General features: G+C 35.4%; 1 protein-coding gene across 1 annotated transcript in view; it reads left to right on the top strand.

The window, feature by feature from the left end:
- Positions 1-19,331, top strand: part of iglon5 (IgLON family member 5) — a 222,651-nt gene extending 203,320 nt beyond the window's left edge. Inside the window, exon 8 of the mRNA XM_065298943.2 lies at positions 19,175-19,331. Within this exon, the coding sequence (XP_065155015.1) occupies positions 19,175-19,212 (38 nt within the window). The 3' untranslated portion in view covers positions 19,213-19,331. The remainder of the gene's footprint in view (positions 1-19,174) is intronic.
- Positions 19,332-26,177: the final 6,846 nt, after the last annotated feature.

The following is a 26,177-nucleotide window of genomic DNA, read 5'->3' as shown; positions in this document are numbered from 1 at the left end:
TATAAGTTTTTTGTGAGAATGATGAAAATTCGATGGCATTAAAGATTTTAGTAACAAAAAACCTCATTAAAAGAAAAATAAACTCTACCGTGATACATATGGTTATCATGATATAAAATGAATACTATCGTGGTTATATCGCCCACCCCCAGTCCGCATTATCTAGTATGTAGGTGCCCAAATATCATTTCAAATGTGTATGTGTACTGAATCCATGCTGTTGATGACTGTAATGTATGATAATAATCTGTTCTGCTGTAATAATGTAACATTCTGGCTCAATGACATAACCAAAACTACGTTGTCCTGCAGTTTCATGCAACATGTTGATGTTACAGATGCGCAATATTTCTTAAAGATGATGACATATGGAGAAACAAAATGGTGACCGATAGGCCCTCCAGGTGTCAACAAACCGTTTTCAAATTGGAGATGTGATTTCAAGAGGCTGCGTTAGATTCTGTCATTCGCCTTTAGACTTTTTCTTTCAAAAGAGAATCAGATTAGCGGAGATAAAGATGTAATTAGCCATCGACTGTGAGTCGCTAAGCAAGCGGACTGTCATCTTCTCGCTGTCCGCCATCTGGTGAGAGGCAGGACTCATAAATCAAACTCAGTCCAGGCTCTGACAGAATCCTCTTCAAGGACAGCTGTGTCTTTGACTCGCCGAGCCTAAGCCCGATGTGAAGTCCGATCTCCTACAGTCTAATTACTCGCCACTTAAGAGCACACGGCGAAGAGACTTTGACGTAACGCAGCAGTGAGCATCGTGACACGCGGCGGATGCAGTGATACTTTATGTTATAACTGTTCGGTGACCCGGCACAACGGTGTTTCTGACCGTTCCGTTCGCAATCCTGTATATATACACACTATAATATAATAATGTTGCGTCTACCCCGCTAAGTGTCCCTTTATTTCATTTCAGCCAGCAATAACTTGGAAATAAAATTAAGCCCAATTTACACCGTCTGATGGGTACCATGCCTTTATTATTAGGCTAACAAATTTCATGCCCAGATGGAAGGAGATATTGCATAAATAAAAAAAATCCGAACATATCCTTTTAGATTGTAAATGAGAAAACTCATTCACTGCACCTGTGCAATTGTACAAAATTCGCATACTGGGCTTTTCGGTTTTATTTTTGGAGGTGTGCGTCCTGCGGTGTTTAGCTTCGGTTCTTTCAGATACACCTGAACCAGCTCATCAAGATCTTCACGATTACTTGAAAATTACAAGCAGGTGTTGAGCTCAAATCTGTGGGATGTGACCCTTCAAAAACCAAACTGAATGGCTCTGACTATATATAGCATGTTCAGGATATATTGGCCCAAAGAAAATGTACTGTATTAGTGTCTGTACATTACATATAATATCTAACCAAGTGGCATTTATTGTCAAGATAAATATAAATATTAGTGCTGTCAAACGATTAATCGTGATTAATCGTATACAAAATACAAGTTTGTGTTTGCATAATATATGTCTGTGTCCTGTGTGTAACTATTATGTATATATAAAACCACAAACATGCATGTATAAATTTAAGAAAAATGTTTTTATACATCATTTTTTTATTAGATAGATAGATAGATAGATAGATAGATAGATAGATAGATAGATAGATAGATAGATAGATAGATAGATAGATAGATAGATAGATAGATAGATAGATAGATAGTAGGGCTGAACGATGTGAGGAAAAGTTGCGATGTGCGATGACATTGTTTAATGTTGCGATGACGATGTGAGTTGCGATAAATATATATAGTTTTTTTTCATGTTTTAGGGGCCATTCACATGTCGCGCCTAAAACACGTGGAAAACACTAGACACGTAGGTTATTGTCACATGAACTGCACGCTGCGCTTGTGTCATTCTGAAAAGTTAAAATGTTTTTGAAATACCTGGAAAAACGAGCGTGTCGCGACCGCGGCGCTCCAAGAGCACACATACATTTGAAATAATGAACTTGAGCGCGCAATAAACGCAATATGAGAATCACCGCTTCCACAGTACCTGTGTTTGCGGCGTCATCTCTCCTAAATCCAAAATAATTCCATGATATAGCTGAAGTGCTGTTCATTTTCACCACAAGGTCTTCGTCTGACAACACATTTTCCTCACTCTTCTCTCCTTCCTCTGCCATAGTTTTTGCTAACAGGCACAGCGTCGCAACTGACACCTCACAAATCAATCTGAGCGTAGCTGACTTGGGGGTTCCCCTGATTGGCCTCATAGCATGAACGCGCAAACCATCGCTGCGTCCGAAACCGCCTACTTCCATAATATATAGTAGGCAAAGTAGTGCTTTTTGCATACTATATAGTATGGTAGTAGGCGATTTCGGACGCAGCACATGTCTTCAGGACTAAACGTGATAGGTCAAACGTTTATTACATGCGCTTACTGTTTTCCCTTCATTCATCGCGTCAAGGCTGTCTGTTGCGATGTGTTCATCGCGTGAGTTCATATCGCGATGACGATGAAAATTCGATGTATCGTTCAGCCCTAATAGATAGATAGATAGATAGATAGATAGATAGATAGATAGATAGATAGATAGATAGATAGATAGATAGATAGATAGATAGATAGATAGATAGATAGATAGATAGATAGATAGATAGATAGATAGATAGATAGATGTAAATGTTTCTTTAAAACATACATGACTATGTGTGTATTTATATATACAAAATAATTACACACAGGACACAGGCATATATTATGCAAACATAAACTTTTATTTTGTATGCGATTAATCGCGATTAATCGGTTGACAGCCCTGATAAATGTGAATTAAAATAATATATAATGATATAATAGATAGTATGATAAATAATGTCTTGACACTTTCACATTATCCATGGATAGTAAAAGCATAAAAAATTATCTAGACATTTGTTTGCAGATGCTTCTTGGTTGGATATTTTATTTAATGTAACAGCTTAAGTATATTCAAAGTATCCAAATACTTTTTGGGGCAACATAGGTTTCAATTTGAAGCACAAAGGCAGGGCATGGGGGCAGCAGTAATATTTTTTTGTTTTTTGTTTGCTTCTGTCATATTCATGTTGGCATCTCAAGGTCAACCAAATCAAATTGTGTACATGTGATCTCAAATATACGTAAAACAGAAAATGAGAGTGTACGATAAATTGTTGCAATTCTCAATGTGGGTATAAAGCATGTAAATGTTTGTTTCGGGTGAAGTTTGTTAGTTTTTTTGGTTTGGTGTGAATATTGTGATGGAGCGCTGCTGATGTATATTTCGGGATGGCATTTTAGTATTGGGCTGAGCTCGAGGTCCGGTGCGGAGGATGGACGGGTGTCTGGGATATTTGGACATACGTGGGTTGCAAAGGTCTGACGTAATGATCACAGAGAGACCTCAGCTCAGGGGAGATGGGATGAATGTCATTGGCCCTTCGCTAAGCTCCGCCCCTTTTGTTTACTGATTTATTCAGGTTGTGTTACCTGAGAATTAATCCCAGGATTGTAGCATTGCTATATACATGCAGAACAAACATCATTGTAGTGGTAGATGTGTTTAACCTAGTATTGCAGTTAATCTACTTCAGTTACTGGGCCACTAGAGGGCAGTGCCAAATCATGCTTTCTTTATATGTACAGTATACATATCTAATAGTTTAGTCACAAAAGAAATGATGTACAGTATTTATTCACAGCCCTTAAGCCGTGATAGTATTATTTATTTATGTTTGCACACAAAACATGCTCAAATTTTATCCAGGAGTTTATTTTCCTCGTTGAAGAGGATTAGCTGGTTAGATTTCCCCCCAACCACCAAAACCAGTTTGACCGCCTGACCAACTTTTGAACTGGTTTAGTTGTTTAAAGCAGGGTTTAGTAATGTCTGATCAGCTGATTATTACGTGTGCATGCTATTAGATTTCACATAGTTTTACATAAATGACTGATATATGTACAAAGCAACTTTTCGAAACGTTGTGCTTATTGATACCGTGTATCTTGTGATAAATGCAATATAACCTAGAAATATAAAATAAATGTTAAATCAAGCAAGTGAAAATCAAATCCAGTTTATGAGCAGAATATGAATTATAATATGTAACAGATCATTGGTATCGGTACTGTGTATCAGTTTAATAATAAGGGGAGGGGCAGCACATTAAAATGCAGAAAACATTCAAGGGGCTTTTGGCTTAAGTAATATTTGACAGTATACAGACATACACGGCCAGCAGATTATAAGTACATGGTCTGTTTTTCTCTACTGTAAAAAACCTCAGCACTCAAGAGGGCGACAGAGTTCCTTTTACAGTTTTTCTCAGTCGCTTTCTAAGATCAGAAATTAATTTTGCTAAACACTTTGCTCAATTGTGCAAATTCTCATTGTTTTGGAAAAATTGAAAATACTTTGATACAGTTGCAGATTATTATGATTAAGATTGCATTTTCAGTTTCAGTTTCATCAAAATACATTATACTGGTTTCTGTTGAATGGAATTACACCTCAAAACATTTAGGAGTTAGTTCATCGTACAAGGCATGTCATGCAAAATGTTGACCTTTGTGTCATAATCTCTTTTTTTTCTTTGAACTCATAAATTGCCTTGAAGTGAATCTTAAAATTTTGAGTTACAGAAAATTTGGCATTTCTTACAATGTGCAGTACTGAGCCCCTAAGGTGACATTGGAGTAAAAAAAAATCTAAAGTTTAGTTTCATGTGCTCACGTGAAACTTTTGCGTGCTCACGTGAAACTTTTGCGTGCTCATGTGAAAATTTTGTGTGCTCGCGTGAAACATTCATGTGCTCGCGTGAAACCTTCGATTTGGAGATTTAAAAAAAAAAAGTTTAGTTTCGCGTGCACGCTAGAAACTATCACGCGCACGTGAAACTTTCGTGTGCGCATTTGAAACTTTTGCGTGCGCACATGAATCTTTCGCTTTCACGTGCGCATACGAAACTAAATGCTTAAAAAAACTAAACTTTATTTAATTTTTCTCCATGTAACTACAACATTTAGGAGTTAGTTCATCGACCTTTGTGTCATAATCTCTTTATTTTGTCTTTTGTTAATGTGAACTGAACAGTGTGCAGTACCGAACCGCTAAAGTGATATTGGAGTAAAAAAATCTAAAGTTTAGTTTCATGTGCTCACATGAAACTTTTGCATGCTCACGTGAAACTTTTGCGTGCTCACATGAAACATTCATGTGCTCACGCGAAACCTTAGATGTGCAGAATTTTTTAAAAAGTTTAGTTTCTTGTGCGCATGTGAAACTTTCGCGTGCGCACATGAAACTTCCGCTTTCATGTGCGCACACGAAATTAAATGCTTAAAAAAAACTAAACTTTATTTAATTTTTACTCCATGTCCCCTTAGGGGATCTGTAGTACTGTACCTTTCTAATTTTTTTATTTTTTTATTTGTACTGCAAAATATGTGTGTGATTTGTTTACAGAAACAAATTAGAAAATGTGCATCTGTCCACAGTTTACATCAGAAAAAATGACACACATAATTGTGTACACATTTTTGCAACATGGCTAAACATTTTGACTGTCTTGATCATGATCAATAACACAAGGACTTGTCATTTTCAAGGACTTGAAGCATTGACATCTTCATTGACTTAAAAAAATACTTTTGAGAGATGAACCAAGGATTTTGAACAAGTTACACGCTTTTGCAGGACATCCATGATGCTGTGCAGTTTTTACGAATTGTTCTGACAAATTAAAGCCGTAGATGTATGATCATTCAGAGAGTAGACTGCTACTTGTAAGCATAAACTCTTATGACACAAAAGTTTTTAGTTATGCAAGATTAATATCAGGCCACAATTCATAATGCAATGCAAGTTACACGTTACACTATCAGTACTGCAGCAAGCATTGGTGGTAACTGTGGTCTCAGGGAAACAGCGTCCAACTCACTAAAGGATCAAACTATGGTAATACAATACTCAGTGGCCGTGGGCGGGGCTTTAGCAGTGTGACATCACATTGCTAAGAGAATCAAAACGGCATGTCTAATGAGACTCCTCAATTTAGGGTGGTTACGTTCACTCACTGCCAACACACATTTATGTCCAAACACCCTGTAAAAGTGGATTTTGTATAATAGGTGCCCTTTAAGTACTTTTGTGCTATTGCAAAAGCTAGACCCCTCTGTGCTTCTTGTTTAGACCCTAAGTAAAGTGTTTAACCAGTGCAAAAGTGTTTAACCAGGTCATGCACCTGCAATGTGTTGACCATGCATTACCTACATCAAGTGTGTTTGTACTTTTCAGACAAAGCAACCAAATGCAGAATTTTGGACTGGAGGTAAATTTGATGATGCATGGCCTCGTATTGCATGGATTTAATAAAAGATAGATAGATAGATAGATAGATAGATAGATAGATAGATAGATAGATAGATAGATAGATAGATAGATAGATAGATAGATAGATAGATAGATAGATAGATAGATAGATAGATAGGTATGCCCATCTCCTCTCAGCTGCCTCCGTTGTCCCTTCCCTATACGACCCCGTCGCTTCCCCTTTCCGGCCAATCAGACGGCTTTATTTCTGCATCCCTTGACCCGAGCGCCCCATCACCGCTGTATGTACCTCCACTTGGCTATCTCTGTATTATAGACGTGTATGTTTGTGTGTGAGCGTGTCTGTGTTCATTCTCTGGCCTTCTTACGGCAGGCATGATGGCTCATAATTCTGTTTCAGACCGATTGGATTTTATCCCCTTTATTGTCGACTGTCTTCAACAAGTCAACGACGCAGCTACAGAACAACAGGAACGGACAGAACGCTGTCTTCCACATTCTGTGCTGTGATGTAATGTTTCTTTGTTTTACGGTTTTCTGTCATTTATTTTTAGGTGTGTGTGTGTACATTTTTTTTAAATCCGAAAACAGAAAAAAGTCAAGAAATTAAATGGGAGGAGAAAAATAAACTGAATTTTGTTTTTAACATAACACAGCTGTAAGAGTTGTTTTTGTGTATAATGCTCACACACAGAAAGGCTATCAAATGTCATATCTATCAAAGATCTCAGTGCGTACAAAAGATTGTGGCTAGCTATATCTACAAGAACAACAATGCTTCTCTTCCTGCAAAAAATACCTAAGGGTTTTGATAATCTGAATTGGTCATTTTTTCAAAGATTGTCAGTTTCCGTCACGTTTGATTGCTTTGAAACATGTTTTTACAGTATTTGCAATGATTTCATTTTCAGTATTTTGATTGATGACTGTATGTGAATTAATAAAAGGCAGTCATAGCACTGTAACCTTGAGCTGGGTTTCAGTCGCAAACCAAGCATTTACGAGTTGCATTTCTCAAATCTGGAAATATTTGCTTATTAAAGAAAAAATGACACTTTGCTTGTCGTGGCATTCGTGGATGCTTGGGGTAAAACGCTTTATGAAAGAGCATTCACTGTTCAAACATCTGAATGTATAACTTGCAAAGCATTACACATCATATTCAAAATCTGACATGTTGTGTTTGCCGTCTTACAAAAAAATGTCTGACAGATTGACAGTCTGTGCTCACATCTGCCAAAGTACCAAAGTCTTTAATCCAAAATGAGAGATTCAATATGAACATTTTTCATCTCAGCCATGCTATCCAAAATGAAATGTAGTATTGTATAATACTTTACAGCCATGCACACAACACCTCTTGGATGTTTTATGACAAAATTCAACATGATCTCGTGACGTGTGTGTTTTACATAAAGTGTAAAGTTACTTCCATTCTCAAACACACTGACATGTATAACAGCGACGTGTTTACAGGACTAATACATTACAGTTTTTTTACAATCACTTTGCTACTATTTTCAGAACGTTGATGTCATTTTTCATAACTCTAGATATAAAACTCAAAAAGGGTATCACTTGTAACACAGGCTGTTTTATGTTTAAAACATTGTGCATTCGCATCTTTCAAGAAATCTTGCACAATCATTGGTTCAAAACACACATTTACTGTGAAATACCAATGAAACGTAAATGTAGATCATCCAAACACAAGCAACTGATAGTTTCAAAACACTACAGTACAATCACAACATTAACAAATAATTAGCTTTGAAATACAAAAGAAAAGACAGTATTGTAAAACATCGTATGCAGTGTTGCTTAACTTGCTTGCTTGTAGGGGGAGCGATGCACTACCTAACGCTTTTTGGTTTTGGCCCAATCATTCAAAAAACTTTTGAGTTTGATTAATTATATTTTTACACAAGCAACACACACATCTCTGCTACAAATGAACATGAAGTTTGTTTCTAGTACTTACCATTCTTGGACAATTACACCAAACGTGACAGAAGTGCAAATTTTACAACTCACCCTTAATTTATTAGTTGTAACACTTGCTAAAAATTAAGTTTGCAGGCAAATATTTCAACACAATTTTATCTATATACCTGAAGTGGATATTGTGTATATATCTATCTATAATAAATAGGTATCCATTCTGTATTTATTCATCCAGCCCTTTTCTATAGCAATTATAAATGGATACAAATGTCTAAATATGTGAGAAACAGCAGCACAGTTATGACAAAAAAAATTTTGTATATGTGACCCAGTCTGTAAAAACCATATAACAGTTTCAAAAATCAAATCAAAAGAGACAATGAGCATCAAAGTCTAATTTTAGCCATTCATTTCATTATGATTTCAATCTTTGACGTGCTGCAATTAACATCTTTAAAAGTCATACGGTTGCGGGGAACAGATCCAAATTCAGCCCTTTATCCTTCATCTTTATTCCATTTCTCAGCCGTGACTGCAAACGTCAAATATTGTGTTTGTCATCAATTTTAATTCAATTATTGCACCTCAAGAAGCTTTACGACACATTGCTTTATGGCATTGATATCAAACGCTAATTCGCTCCTGTGTGATATCACAGATTTGCGACATTTCCATTTTTCAGTCGATGCACTTTTAAAAATTTGAAGTGCGCTCCTTGACAGAGAGAAGCCGGATTAACGTTCTCGTGGGCTTAAGCACGTAGGCATTTTAACTACTTTTGGTATTGTTTTTGAAAATTCGCAGTAAATAAGTTATTGTGATTACACTTGTCTGTCTGTTATGCTTGTTATTTCTAATAGTACATGATTTTGGGTAGGACTGTATTAGCGGCTCAAAGTATCTTTTAAATGCTATATTGTTACAAAAAAATTCTACAGATTTCTGTCTATTACATTAAATAATATAACATATTATTATTATTATTATTATTATTATTATTTGGTATAAAAAGGGTTTGGGTATAGGGTAAAGTTTGGAGTAGGGTTTGGGTGGTAACAATATTGCTAAAATGGTTAAAAGGAAATTATACAGCAATCTTTATGATATGAAAGTTTGTAAAAGTTTTATGTTTTGAAGCTGTAAAAACGTATTAATGCAATGATTAAAGGATTAGTCCATTTTCTTAAAAGAAAAATCCAGATAATTTACTCACCACCATGTCATCCAAAATGTTGATGTCTTTCTTTGTTCAGTCCAGAAGAAATTATGTTTTTTGAGGAAAACATTGCAGGATTTTTCTAATTTTAATGGACTTTAATAGAGCCCAACATTTACACTTAACAGTTTTTTCAACGGAGTTTCAAAGGACTATAAACGATCCCAAACGAGGCATAAGGGTCTTATCTATCAAAACGATTGTCATTTTTGACAATAAAAATAACAAATATACACTTTTAAACCACAACTTCTCGTCATGTAGATCCGGTCGTGATGCGCCAGCTGACCCCACGCAATACGTCATGATGTCAAGAGGTCACAGAGGACGAACGCGAAACTCCGCCCCAGTGTTTACAAGCGCCTTGAAAGAGGACCGTTCAGACGTTGTATGTCAACTGATACTAATTAATGTCTTTGTGTCAGTTTATTGTTTACAATGGTCCGCAAATGTGCGTTTTATATATATAACACGTGACCTCCCTACGTCACTACGCATTTACGTAAGGGCGCGCTGGACCGGACCTACACGAAAAGTTGTGGTTTAAAAGTACATATTTTTTATTTTTCTTGTCAAAAATGACAATCGTTTTGCTAGATAAGACCCTTATGCCTCGTTTGGGATCGTTTATAGTCCTTTGAAACTCCGTTGAAAAAAACTGTTACGTGTTGAGTTAAGTATTAAATGTTGGGCTCTATTAAAGTCCATTAAAATGAGAAAAATCCTGCAATGTTTTCCTCAAAAAACATAATTTCTTTTGGACTGAAGAAAGAAAGACATCAACTTTTTGGATGACATGGTGGTGAGTAAATATCTGGATTTTTCTTATTTTTTATTTTTATTTTTTTCTTATTTTTCTTTAGCATCTACATAAATGTACCAAAAATGCGTTTTGTGTTATTGAAAGTTATATATTAATACTACCAACCGTGAGACCAGGTTGAAAAGATTGACGTATAAAAATACATAAAGTTTTTAATGTGTCGACACATCATGTAAACAGAAATAATGTACAACAGGAGTCAATATCAAAAATAGAAAATTTACAAAATTTGCTGTTAGTTCTTTATTTTGACTTTATAAACCAGATGAAAAACCCCAAAAGAATCCAGTTTGACCCAACAGGGGAACCGAAACTCTCACTTCAAATATTGGCCTGAATCTTCCTGAATGACCGCTACAGATTGCTAAATTTTTTGCCGATGCAGCAAACCACACGAACGCTTGAGAGAAATTTACTGTCAGCTCAATGATGCAAGCGTACAACATGTGCATTTAAAACATTAAAATGTCATTTCCTGATGTCCTCAATAGTGTCTTCACTTTTATCTGAAATTTATCTAAATTGAGAAACACATTTTTGTGGTTGAATCGAGGTAGCAAAAGGCATTCGGGATTTGAGTTTGAATTGAAGTTTAATAAGGAAGTCAGATTTGAATTGATCTGCTGTGAGCAGTATTGTAATTAATCTTTATGAAATACACTTATCGGAAAAAAAACATGTGGTGTACCACATTAGCTGAACTTTATAGATGTCTGTCACATTAATAAAAGGTGTTAGTATTTAGGTACTTGTAATAAATAATAAATTAATTTCATTTTATAGACAAACGGGGAATAACACTTCGTTTCTGAGAATCATATCATATAATCATAGATTCAGTAATTGATTTTAGCCTTATTCGGTTATCATTCTGAGTAATAACATGACCTCTATGACTCATACAGTATGTTTGCATCAGTTTCTCCGTGTCCATGATAATACACTCTGTTTTCTCATACAAGTTTCTAACAATCCAAACACTGATACCTGACGTCTCTGAAAAGACTCTTTCACATGGCTTTGATAGTGATCAAGATAATCCCAGATACACAGAGTTTAGAATAAAATATCACTGACACACACACAGTCCCAGCGAGCAATTTTGCATATAAAAGACGTCCAAAACCAAGGAGCAACCTTTCGATCTCTCTGACGAAGCCAATACTGTCAGGATCGAGTCAGGATCTTGTTTAGTATCTAGTTCAGTATGGCAGGGTACTGAAAGTACAATGTTTTGTGTGGTAAGACGTTGTCTCCTTGTTGTTTGTACTGGACCGCGTGTTTCCCGTGTCTTGTCACTTTTACCCCGCTCCCTTGTCTTTATTGTTGTCACCTGTTCCCCTCATAATTTGCCCCTATTTAAAGTCCTTGTGCTTTTTGTTCAGTCTGGTATCTTTTTGTGTCGTTCCTGTTTCAGTCATGATCTCCTGTCCAAGTAAAATCAGTCTATTGTTAAATGTTCAGTTTCTAGTCTAGTTTATTGTTAGTATTCTTCTTAGTAGTGATGGGGAAACGAAGCATCGAATGAAGCACCGATACTTCCCTTATTGTGTCGAACCAAGATTCGAAGCCTCAACGAGGGTGTCGAAAACAGCGCCATCTTTTGGTTAATAAAACATATAGCAGTCGCTTCTGGAAGAAGCTTTGTCACTGAAGCAACAAGCTGATGAAATTCAGATTAATTTTAATAAAATGTGTACAAATAAAGCTTAGACTACATGTGTGTGAATGGTCAATCCAATAAATGTATTTACTCATTGAAGTGTGGCAAAAATTTCAGTATTAATAAATAAGAGTTGATATTCATACGATTTAATACTGTATTTTATTGAATAATGTTTACGCGCACAAGTATATGTACATGCAATACTATCTGTAAAGTATAATGTGGGACTAAAATGCAAATAACTGTTAAAAAAACCTCTGGGGTTCAAACTGACACGCAAAGCGAAGCGCGCACTTGATTGAGCAGAAAGTGAAGCTTTGTTTGTCATGGTCACGTGATTTCTATGTTAACAACACAAGCTTCGAATCGATGCTTCATCTGGCACGCCCACTTTTGCTCAACACAAGCTCTGAAGCCTCGCTTCAAATGTAACATTAGTGTTTGTAATTCTCATTAATGTTGATTATGTTTTTGTTAAATAAAATCTGTTAGTGTTTCATACCTCTGTCTGTGCTTGGGTTCGTTCGAGTCAAATCCCTGACAAATACAGAAGTGACTTAAACTGCAATTCATCGACTGGCCACTAGAAACTCATAGACCCTCAAGTTAAAATGCCCTTACTTAATAGCATAAATAATGTTTACAGCCTGGAAAAAAAAGTGATTTTGGTCTAATTTTGCCCTTCATGTCAACTGTAAGAGGCGAATATTTTTGTAACTCATCCATTTAAATTATATTAAAGGATTAGTCATGGGCGTCGGAAGCAAATGAAAAGTGGGTGGGTCCCCACATAACCCCCCCCCACCCCCAAAAAAATACATTTACTGCAATAGATGACATTTTCATGTTTTCTTTTAATTAGCCTGAACATTTGCGTTTATTAAATTAAAGACAGTAGCCTATTACGGTCGAAATTCTGGTAATAGCCCTTTAAATATTTTGCAAATAATGACAGATGTCATGTTTCATTTATCTTTCTCTGTGTCCTTTTTTTTCTCTACTCTGCTGACAGTAGGCTACAATGTTTATTTTTTATTTTGAGGAAATAAAAGGTAAAAAAACGAATGAAGGTAAACTGATACAACTTTTGTATACCTTTTTTATTTGTTATACCCAATTTCTCTTTCTCTCTCTTAGAGAAATATAAATATGAGATTCTGGAAATGAGATCACTTTATTTTATGGTATCCGTCGGGAAACAATGCTGTCATAAGAGTTTGAGCATGTGTACTTCTAAAACACAATCGATTAAACAGAGGTATAACTTTATGAATTATCTGCAAATGTACCTCGCAAATAATAACAATACGTGAGGACGTTCATGTCGCAAATGAAAAGTAATTGGCTTCTGTAAAAAAAAAACTTGAAAATTATCCAGCGATCGTGCCATAATCAAAATAAACTATTTTACAGCAGTAATAATATTTTAACGATTAGCCCACACTTTTAACGTTTGAAAGGAACCACATTTAGTGCTGTGTTAATTATCATTAAAAGCAAAACGGGAGTGTCTGTGCCTCCGCGACAGACGCAATTCTTCTGGCATCTCTCCTCATCATCTCCTCCTATTTTTCTTCTGTGTCTTGAACTTGGGGCTCGAGTCCGACCTAAGGTTCGAGCTGCCTTTAAGAACACCAAGCTAAGTTCGTTTACCGTTAATTATTAAGACTAAATGGGCAGGCAAACTCGTGAAACAATGAAAGTAAAATAATCCGCTATAATATGGGTTTACACGTCTATAGAAAATATACTATAAATAAAGCAGTTATTAATTTTCCTAATGCATGGTTGTTTGACATTTACTTCTGTTTAAAACATTTGGCAAAGGAGGTTTTTCAGCACTTTGTTCGAACAGCAACTCAGCGTCCACTCACCCCCGCGAATTATGTTTAAAAGCTGAAACGGGTCCGCGGTGTAAAAAAAGCAAAGGTTAGGGATCCCTGCTCTAGTGGAATGGATTTGGACTAACAGCGCTTTGATAAGTGAACAGACAAATGCGCTAAATTAGAGAAAAAGTGGGTGGGTCCATTATCATTGGTCTTAAAAAGTGGGTGGGTCCTGTCCCACCCACGTATAATGGTTCCGACGCCCATGGGATTAGTCCATTTTCTTAAATAAAAAACAAATCCAGATAATTTACTCACCACCATGTCATCCAAAATGTTGATGTCCTTCTTTGTTCAGTCGAGAAGAAATTATGTTTTTGGAGGAAAACATTCCAGGATTTGTCTCATTTTAATGGACTTTAACGGACCCCAACACTAAAATTGCAGTTTAAAAGGACTCCTAACATAAGGGTCTTATCTAGCAAAACGATTGTCATTTTTGACAATAAAAATATGCACTTTTAAACCACAACTTCTCATCTTCTTCCAGTCGTGTGACACGCCAGCGTGACTTCACGCAATACGTCATCACGTCAAGAGGTCACGGATGATGTATGCGAAACTACGCCCCCAGTGTGGAGAAAGAGGACCGTTCCGACGTTGTTGTATGTGAAATGATACTAATTAATGTCTTTGTGTCAGTTTATTGTTTAAAATGGTCCACAAGTGTGCTTTTCACATATGTAACACGTGACCTTTCCATGTCATTACGCAATTACGTGAGGTCGCGCTGGCGCATCACAGGACCGGAGGAAGACGAGAAGTTGTGGTTTAAAAGTGCATTTTTTTTTCTTGCCAAAAATGACAATTGTTTCGCTAGATAAGACCCTTATGCCTCATTTGGAATCGTTTAGAGTCCTTTGAAATTGCAATTTTAAATTGCATTAAAACGGTTAAGTATTGGGGTCCATTAAAGTTCATTAAAATGAAAAAATTCTGGAATGTTTTCCTCAAAAATATAATTTCTTCTTGACTGAACAAAGAAAGACATCAACATTTTGACATGGTGGTGAGTAAATTATCTGCATTATTTTTTTTTTTTAAAGAAAATTTACTAATCCTTTAAACCTTTAAGTTTCAGCAACCAGTCACCTTAGCTTCACCCATGTCCCGCCTCTTTACCTATTTTTGGTTATCCGCGAGTGATACGCTGCCAAGATGAAGACGGCAGGCTCTGCAAACAATTGGCTTCAAAAAAACTCTTCACAAACCTATGGGTGACGTCATGGACACTATTTTTTACAGTCTATGGTCTAAACAAAGCCCAGAGGGCTAAAACAAGGCAAAATTTGGACTGTCAGTCCAAGTTTAATAGACCATACCCAAAACATAGATGAAATCAAATAAATAAAAGCAAACAGCTTGTAATCACTGTTGACTTTGCTTACATGATGGAATATAAGACATCAAGTTATTTGGCAAAAACGAGTTTCAAGTTTATTTTGGTTTGAAGCAAGTTACTTATACTGCAAAAAAATATTTTCAAGAAAAAAAACTTAGTATTTTTGTCTTGTTTTCAGTAAAAATATCAAAAAAAATCTTAAATTAAGATGCTTTTTCTTGATGAGCAAAATGACCAAAGAAAATAAGTCTAGTTTTGAAACCAAAAAGATCAAATTTAAGTGATTTTGTGCATAAAACAAGCAAAAAATGGTGTAAGCTAATTTTTCTTGATTTTTTTCTTGAATTTAGTGTTTAAGAAAAATGTTCAAGATTTTTTTGCTTGTTTTATGCACAAAATCACTTAAATTTGATATTTTTGGTCTAAAAACTAGACTTATTTTCTTGGGTCATGTTGTTCATCAAGAAAAACATCTTGATATAAGAATTTTTAGATGTTTTTACTGAAAACAAGACAAAAATTCTAAGATTTTTTTTTCTTGAAAATAATTTTTTGCAGTATAGACTATAGTATATACTTTTTTTAGTCACTATGCTGTATCTGGTCTATAGTTAACATAGACGGTGAAATTCTGGCTATAGCTTGCTGGTGTGCATAAGTCAGTCAGTGAAAGACTTTCAGATTCAGATGGATTTCCATCCCTTCCTCATTTAGCTGAGTTTCTCCAAACCCAATAAGCTCTTTGAATAATTGAATCTTCTCAAAACTGGAGCCATTTCCAGACTGACTGTATTTATTACTGCAGCTGAGCAGTAAGTACATGGTAATGGTAATATTTAAAACTGGTTAGCATTTTAATCCTGTTGAATGTGGAGATCTTAAGAGTTTTTACATATCAACCTATCTGTCTTGTTACAGCATGTCTACACCGATGTTGAAATAGGGGGAAATAAAGGAAATGGTAAGTAAGGGATAATGTATACACTGTAAAAAATACTTTGCTGCCTTAAAATTTTTTGTTGAATCAACTCGGATTTACAAGTCATTTCAACTTACTATTATTTATCTTGACTAGAGATGAGTTGTTATAACTACTGGTGAGTTGTTATAACTTATAAAATTAAGTTGACTTTTCTCAACTATATTTTTTAAGTTGTGACAACTCATCTCTGTTGACATGACTTGTAAATTTGAGTTGATTTGACAAAAAAATTTAAGGCAGCAAAGTATTTTTTACAGTGTAGGCAGCAGGTTGTTATTGCAGAAATAATCTCCAATGGTATAATCAGGGTTTTGAATCATACTGTACAAAAGAGGCTTATTTCACGATAACAACCTGCTGCCTATACATTATGCAGCTTATTACACAGCTATTTGCCTCATAAGTAAGGTAAGAAACATTAAATATTGATTGATTTGAAAAATTTGCTCCTTTTTAACGAACACAGACCTTCTGTGAAGAAACGTGTTTACTTTCGTTTTTTTAGATGAAACAAGACGTACAAAAGTCATGAACACACTATTTGTAAATATAATGTAATATGTGTTATTAAAGACTAACTATGGTCCGTTTCATGATTTTACATTTTCTTTTATGTGTAATTGTGTATTAGTACATGTTAATAATATGCAAAAGGTACAAACCCCAAAGGAAACAATGGCGCGAGTTATCGTCTTCAATGTAAATCTGTTTTCTTGGACTACAACAAACACACGGATTGTAGGCAACAGTTTACTTCCTGGTCCTGTTGACGTGGACAAGACCGACATTATCATAATTCCTCCCGCTTATGACTAGAAGTTAACTCCTGTTAGCAAGCAGATCTTTTAAACATGGTAAGGAGCGTCACATTTCCTGCTGACGTCAGAGGTTTTCAGGCCAATCACAACGTACAGATTAGCTGGCCAATCAGGGACACAGAGCTTTTCAAATCAATGTTTTTTTTTTACATTTAATTAGTTTGAAGTAAGCAGTATATCTGGAGCTACAAAAAACTACAGTATGTGGAAAATAATGTGTTTTTTAAACAATAAAACATTGTAATAAGTTTCAATAAATCACACAAATGCACTGAGAATGTGATTCATCTTTGAAATGAGTAATTTATTGTGAGCAATAATCCCAAAAGTTTTCAGCGTTGGGTCAAAAAGGGTTCATTCATTTTTGGCGTTAACACTTAAAATAATCTCTGATCTTTCGTGACACCACCCAGTTCTCTTTTCTGATTCAATATGTAAAACATTCACATGTTGCAAATCTTCAATATCCAGTGATTTGATTTGATCTGAAGTGATATGAATGAGTGACCCTGTTGAACCTTTAGACCTTTCTTTACTAATACTGTTGTGCGTGATAAATAACGCAGCTTCAGTGTCAGAGAGAGAGGTTGCGATATAAATGACACAACTGGTTTTAGGCAAAAATAACTTCCGTCTATGTGACAAGTCACACGTTCATTCACGTTAGTGTTCTTGGTAACAGGAAACAGCTTTAAACCGCTGTTAATATCTGAATGTTCAATCTGGAACAAATCCAAGAAATCCAATCTACATGATGTGTCTTTACTTTCAGTACATTCATTTCCACCTTAGCAGTCAGAGACAATAACCCTTTGTAAATATTTGTCAGGTTTATTACAGAGACAAGAGATTAGCGCTTCAATGTTATTATGAACAGTAAGGAAATTATAAACAAAGTTTTATTGTATAACCCAGGATGAAGAGAGAGGACAAACATAACAAACCCACAGTATGATGTTCTGAACCTTTATTACATAACAGCACCATATAAAGTTTAAAGAACATCTCTGGCATGTTCAATGATTAAGGACATACTGGTATAAATTATGCAATTTATGTAAAAATGAAGCATCACCGAATCATAAACATAATGACAGGAGGTTTTTTTATTGTTATTGGTTTAAGTTCAATTTAAATTTAATTATTTGTGACCCTGTCTGTGAAATCCAGATTCAAGTCTCATAATCATATGATGGGATTTGGAGCATCAAAGTTTGATTTCACAATCGTTGACATGATCTTATCAGACATTATTAAAGATATCAAGGTTATATTTTCACAGAATATTCTTTACATTATATAGGATGCTTTTTATGTAAAAAATACACATTTATTTTTTTAATATTTATATTATATTTATTTTAACTGGCATGGGGTCCGTTCTTCCTATGTGGATTATTCAGTTGGATTCGATTGTTGATGATTTGTTGATCTTGGATTATTTGGTTCTTCGAAGCTCATGCTAGAATTGCTGTCATAGTCAGGTTTACTTTATGTTGACAAGATTAGATCGAATCTTTTAAAGCGGAGGTGATACGGAAACACTGACGCAGTCATATTCTCCATTATATAAGCGCAGTCCCGTAAAATGCATGACTGATATAAACAGCTTTTTGAATTCTTCTTCTTCTTCCTTTATTTCTTAATGCCAGATTTCAATAAAGTATCAGTAATGGCTGAAATTAACATTAACAAAGATCAATAAATGCTGTATAAGTGCATTATTAGTTGATGTTAACGAATGTATTTAACTATAATGAACCTTATTGTAAAGTGTTACCTAGAAAATATATTTTTTGTGCTTGTGCAACTTGTTTTTGTGGAGCAGGTATTTTGATTATCACAAGGCAAACATGCTTATGACCACATTCATTTTAATTTTCCTTTATAAAAACCAGCAATTCTAGATGTGATCTACAATAAAAATATAACTCAGTGTGAAATAGTTTTCCCTTGAATCAACTCCTCTCCTATTTTAGTTTTGTCTTTAGATTGTCAAGTTAAGTGTCATGCATGAAATGTTTGCTTGGTAATTTATCTATTTTATCTTTAAAACTCTGTCTACAAAGATGTTACCCTGTCCCTTTCCTGTAAATAACCAGAGAAGTTTTTTGCACATATGCCACATATTGCCACATATCTTTATCTTGTTTACTACCCTTTTCTGTGCAGATTCAGCAGATGCAGGACTTCATGTGGACTCCTGCTAGAGGCCTAATATTGCTGCAGTCGGACAGAATAATGCAAAGTAAACTTATTTAGGTACATGCATACTTCATTTATTCTTGGGAACTGCTGAAAGTGTTGGTGTATTATCTACAACTGCACAAAAGAGAGGGAAACACCATCTTATAATAAACTACAATTCAATACAAAGAGAAGTCATTTCATTTCAAGTTCATGTATCAGCAATGAAAGTGTTGCATTGGCTGTGGGTTTAAGAAAGAGAAACTGCCTCCAGAGATGATCTGTACTATCAATCATTTTAGAGACAGCTTTTCTGTTTTCTGACATCATATGAAGAGGCAGGAACACAACCTGTTTTTTATTCTGCTTTTTGAGTTGCTGTTATTAAGAGACAAAACATTTAACTGTTTTTAAAAGAGACTTAAAGTACTTTAGGTGTATCAAAGTTTGATTACAATCATTGATGTCAATCTTTCACATTAATGTATAAGAATGTATAAAATATCAAGATTATATTTTCACATAGTATTTTACATTATGTAGGGTGATTTTATGTACAAAAATAGCTTTAGCTGGGTTTACAAATAAAGTTCACTATAAACTTACATCAATAGCTCGCGCACTGCAGGGGTTAAATATGGGCGTGTTCTTTGGCCGTTGTAACAACCGGCCAATCACAACGTTGCTGATCAATGTTTCTACTATCGATATGTTTTGCCTTTTCATGCAGTGCATGAACGCAATGGTCTCAGATAATTCAATCCTGCAATACTAATCATCAACAGCAGGGATTTTCAAAGAACCGAATAAGGGAGATCATAATTAGCGAGATCCCATTAGATTTGATCTCAGGTGTATTAAGCGACATAAGAAAAACAGACCAATGGTCACATATTTACAATATTGCAATGTTTCAAGCAACTTTACATGAAAAGGTAAAACACATAAAACTGGAAAATGAATACATAAATAAATAGAATAAAATACACATTTGTCAAACATAACATAAATGTGCACTTTTAGTACAATCAATACTGGTTGTAATCTTAAAGGGGCCATATCATGAAAAGCTGACTTTAAGGTCTATAATTGGGTCCTCAGTGCTTTTATCAACCAAGAAAATGTGAAAAAGATCAACCCAGTAACTTAGTTTTGGTAAACCATTCTCTGCAAGCATAGGAAAGAATAGGTCATTGAAATTTAGCTCCCCTTGTGATGTCAGAAGGGGATAATACCGCTCCTTAATCTGCACTATCCAACCACAGCACTGCCATTTAGTACAGAGATCTGCTCATTTGCATTTTAAAAGACATACCCAAGACATACCCAAAATCATATATATATATATATATATGATATTTAAGCTAGAACTTCACATATGTACTCTGGGGACACCAAAGATTTATTTAACATCTTAAAACAGTCTTGTGAAATATCCTCTTTAAACTCGAAACAAACTGTGAACTTGTTTCTGAAATCTGGTTGATTGAAATGTTGTCCCAGGGTCAACGAAATGTTGCTATGTACACCGTCTCCCAGACGTGACCGTTATGTGGCGATAGACTGAGGTGGACAAAGTACACAACTTCCTTACTTGAGTAAAAGTACAGATAATAAGGGTCAAATATTACCCCACTACAAATGAAAGTGGTAAACACAGATTCTTACTTAATTAAAGAAGTACATGCTTTCAAAAGTACTTAAGTAAAAATAAAAAGTAAATTTCCTTTAAGTGTTTTACTGATGCATACAGTACCTTATGCCTCTGAAGCAACCTACTTGTACTGTATTGAATTTTGGTTACTGTGGTTTTACTAAAAATAGCTCAATTGGAGTATGGTTACTATAGAGAGAAAAGTGTACATTTGTAATCCATGTGGTTTTACTGTAAATACCACCCCTGCTGAAAAAAACAATACATTTGTGAATTAGAATTAGACTTTTGCATTAAAACTATCCGCTTGTTAAGTCATAACGTAAGGAATACTGTTTCCTGTACCAAGCCTCCACTCATTTCAATAGAGGATCTTAAATACATTTACATGAACATTTTATAAACTGACAATGTACACCAAGCTCACAAAATCACCAATAGCAATATATAAATCCATGTTGGGGGTAACGCATTACAATAACGTGCATTATGTTATAATATTACTTTTCTGAAGTAACGAGTAAAGTAACGCTTTACTTTATAAATGTACACATTAATATTTTTGTTACTTTTTTCTTTTTTAAACAAGTCATACAAGCTTTAGTTTAAATAATTTGATGTAAAAAAATAATGTACTGCATTAAACTGAACGTGTTATGGTTAATGCACTATATGCGTGCACGCCTGAGCTTGACATTTTTGCAATGGAAATATGCAATTTCTGAATACAGAACTTCTCAGTCATAAAAGCCACCTGCAAGGCCTGAAAAAGATCAAGCCTCAACCAAGAAAGAAAGAATACATAACGCAAAAGTATGTAAGCATTACTTTCCATGAAAAGTAACTAACGCTTTTTTGGGGAGTAACTTAATATTGTAATGCATTACTTTTAAAAGTAACTTTCCCCAACACTGTCCATGAATCCATGGTCTGGTCATCTTGGATTTCGTTATGGAGATAAAGACTAGGATCAGGTGTTTTTGGTAGTTTGGCATTATGATACGAATGCATATTCATGTGATTTTTCTGTTATTTGCATTTGAGATCATTTGGACCCGGAAGCTGTGTATGACTTCAGAGTTAGAAAAACTTAAACACTTGGCAACAGTGAAAGGTCCTGGCAGATCGTAAGCCAGAAAAATGTGCACAATGGGAAAAATCCAGCTAAACCAGCCCACCAGCTTGGCCGGCTTGTATAAGCTGGTTGGCTGGTGCTAGCTGGTTTTAGAAACTGGTTTAAACTGGTCCTCTCAGGCTGGGAAAGCTGGTTAAGCTGGTGGGTCAGCTGGGACCAGCTTGGGCCTCATTTATAAAGAATGCATACGCACAGATTTGATTGTAAAATGCAAAAAATCCACGGCAAAGTCCATATTTATAAAAAGTGCTTAGTGCCACGTCAGGGTCTGAGCAGACATATGCACTTTTGCTTGTCTGAGGTTTTTGAAAATATGAGCCATTCTTGCTGCTCAAAAAGGATTTAAAGTTTTATTTGTCAATGAGATTAATTAGGCATCGTTTAAATTCAGAGATTCAAAACTCTTTAGCTGCACACAATTTCAAGATCATTTGCAATTTATAGATTTCACATCTACACCCACGTTTTCTGACTGCATGTTCGTTTTATGAATCTCATAAGCCCTTTAGAAATGATCATAAGATCAAATTTAGGACGTTTTATATGCAGGCTCATTGACCAGTGGCCAAAACTCCTATAAAACCAGCTTGCTTTAGCAGCTAAATCCTGGCTGGGAGACCAGCTAAAACCAACCAACCATCTTATGCTGGTTTTAGCTGGTCTTTACAGTAGGCTAGAAATTACTTTCTACTTTGGGGACTTTTTATAAATGTAGTGGAGTAAAAAGTATGATATTTGTCTTTCAAATGTAGTTAAGCTAAAGTCACAAGTAGTCAGAAAAAATAAAGTACAGATTCTTCAAATAGTGTACAAAACAACAAAATACGGACCGTGGGTATGAAGTCATAACCGCCATTGTTTACAAACCCAACACTGTTTAGCGGTAACTTCTGCTTCCTCACCAAGTTCACTGGTATTTAATAGTAAAAAGACAAGGCATCATTGCGTGTGTATGAACAGCACATATTTGTATTTAGTGGTAAAGTCATTCTGGTAAATTCACATTAATTTACAGAAATTACTCTGTGAAAGAGGCTAATGTGCACGTAAGTGTGAAGTGACTGAACTCAGTGCTGGCATTCACTTCACACAGTTAATGATAAGTATTTGATACATGATAAAACCACACATATCCGACCTACAGCCTATAAGCACAGGCACTACAGTACACTTCTGAACAGTGGTAACCACAAAACTGAAAATAGCAAACTATTCTCAATCTCCAACATAAATAAATGTTTAACACTATTGAGTCTTCCTCTTTACTGAAAACCTCATAAAATATCAATTCATTTTAAAAAATGCTCAAATAATGCAGACTCATGCAAAGCATACTGGGAACTGGAAATCCTCCTCAACCAATCTTAAACTGAAGTAATTTTGCAGTGTCAGAATCTTTCCTGGCTTACCCGGCAGATTGAATGCCATAAACCTCATCACAACCACCGAAAGTTTGTAGTGTAAAGTAAAGTAATGCATTACTTTTTAAATGTAAACATTAATATTTGAGTTACTTTTTTAAAAAGTCAAAGAAGAAGAAGCTTGGCAAGTTAACCCACAAACGAAGAACAAACAGCAACTTATTGTGTATAATTTGACAAGACCAGCAATGATGGAAGTAAATAAACAACGACTGTTGATGCAGTTTGAGTTAAATCACTCCTCTACTTGGCTCATCCTTCTTTTCACCGTCACAAATGGAAATACCTATGATGCAGGTTTTTTTTACTTGACGGGAGGGGTTCTGGTGGACCAATCACAGCGCTTGCGGTCCGCGTAGATCTGACACGCTGTTAAAGTTTTACTACGGCGTAGAACCTACGCATGACTATAAATCGGGCATTACTTTTCTATGGAGCCCCTAATGGGACATGGAGCAAAAAATGTATATAGTTTAGTTTTGAGTGCCCGCGTCCGCACGCGAAACTACCGCGTTTAGTTTTATGTGCTCACATGAAACTATAGTCTCGATAGTATCACATGCGCACACGAAAGTTTTACGTGAGCATGCGCAACTAAACTTTAGATTTTTTTTACTCCAATATCACCTTAGAGGCTCGGTACGTTTCAGTTTAATTAATATGATTTTTAAAAAGTATGTACTGAATTACACTGAACGTAGTCAAATTAAGTTTAGTTTTGCGTGCTCACGTGAAACTATTGCGTGCGAACGTGAAACTTTCGCTTTCACGTGCGCATGCGATAGTTTCACGTGTGCGCTCGATAGTTTTATGTGCGCGCGAAAGTTTCATGTGAGCAAGGGAAACAAAACTTTTTAAAAAATTCTGCACATGAAGGTTTTGCGTAAGCACATAAAACTTTTGCGTGCTCACATGAAACTATAGTCTCGATAGTATCTTGTCGCGCACGAAAGTTTTACGTGAGCACGCGCAACTAAACTTTTGATTTTTTTACTCCAATATCATCTTAGAGGCTTGGTACTTTTCAATTTAATTAATTGGATTTAAAAAAGTATGTACTTAATTACACTGAATGTTGAACGGGAACAGTTTGAGTCAGAAACAGAGACGGCAGGTCAGAGCTTGAGGCCTCAGCCAAGTACAAAAAAGTAATGCAAAAGTAACTTAAAAGTAACGTAGGTATTACTTTCCATGAAAAGTAAATAAGTAACGCAATTAGTTAAGTTTTTGGTAAGTAACTTAATATTGTAATGCATTACTTTTAAAAGTAACTTTGCAGTGTTTGTTAAAATGAGGCTTTGGTATTGAAATGACTCAGTTTGTAAGTTATAAATAAAATTATTGCGTTAGCTAAGCTCTTTGACTTTATTTGAGTTTGTGGAACTCAAAGCAGTGAAATCGTTGAACACGGGGCGGAGCCAGACATTGTAGACATTGGGGGCTTAGCCCAAATCTAGAGGTTTCAAAGCATGGTGCCCTGCTAATATTTTTTCTTCATTTACGGCACCTTTGTAAAGTAAAATGTTTTAATCCTTCTTATCCTATTTTTGGATAAGAGAAGTTAAAGTGTCATTGTCAAAATTAGTTATGTACAGTTTCAAAATGACAATACAGAGAACACAGCAAGGTTCTTTGTATTATCATTTTGAAACTGTAACATAAAATTTTTTGACAATGATACTTTAACTTCTCTTATACAAAAATAGGCAAAATATGTTTGCTGTAGGCTAATCCAGTAACTATACAGCTACATAAGAAAGAATAACAACTTTGACTTCACTGACAGAACAATTTCTCGCCTGCTTATGGACCTTATCACACATAAGGATATTTTAATGTAAGAGATTGAGGATTCACAATTTATAACTGTCTACCAATGTATTTCTGAAATGAAACATTGCGAATTTCAGAGAAATGCAACAAAACATAAGCTGCCTAACTGTACATTCACACGGGGTGTAAGCGTTGACGCTTCCCATTCACTTTTAATGGGTGACATCATGTGTTGCCAAACAGAATTGTGGATCCGTCAGTGCCGCGTCACTGCCGTTGCTCGAGGCATAAGTTAAACATTTCTCAACTTTTCAACTTTTCAGGCAATGCGTGCGTCAGCCAATCAGATCGCCTTATGCAAATAACCTAGGCAGGGCCAGCTAATTACATTTATGGAAGACCAGAGCATTGTGTACCGGCCACCAGGGCCGGAGTGGGACTCATTTTCAGCCCTGGAGTTTCATGCCTTAGACCGGCCCACTTTAGTTCACGACTTACTATTAAAATAATATCATTGAACCCTCAGTAGTATAAGTCTGCAGTAGTGCACTGTTCTCTGCAGCCTTGCAATTCATTGTATTTTTCAAATATATAATTTCCTATTCAGTGCAAATGCAGTAGCCTATAATTTTTGCCATAATCGTGCAGCCCTACCATAAGACATTTTAATATTACTCAAGTAAACTTATTCAAAAAGAAAAAGAAAAAAAAAGTTTGTGTTTTCCCCTATATTTCTTTTTCTAAAAAATGGTGGGTCTTGAGATTACCTGTTGGGTTGATAAAGTTTGGAAACCCCTGATATACAATACACAAGTAAGATTTATCAAGTAGCCTATGAAATGAATTTTTTTTTAATGATTTTTTTAGTACTTAGATCATGTCTATTGCTAAATAATCAGACACATTTATTCAGCAGATGCTTTTAACCAAAGTGACATGTAATGCATTAAAGAAACGCATTATCAGTATACGTCCTCAAATCGACATCACTGTCAGACCCCAGTC

Source organism: Paramisgurnus dabryanus, chromosome 13, assembly GCF_030506205.2.
Source record: "Paramisgurnus dabryanus chromosome 13, PD_genome_1.1, whole genome shotgun sequence".
NCBI lineage: Eukaryota > Metazoa > Chordata > Actinopteri > Cypriniformes > Cobitidae > Paramisgurnus > Paramisgurnus dabryanus.
This window is presented reverse-complemented; position numbering and strand designations above follow the sequence as displayed.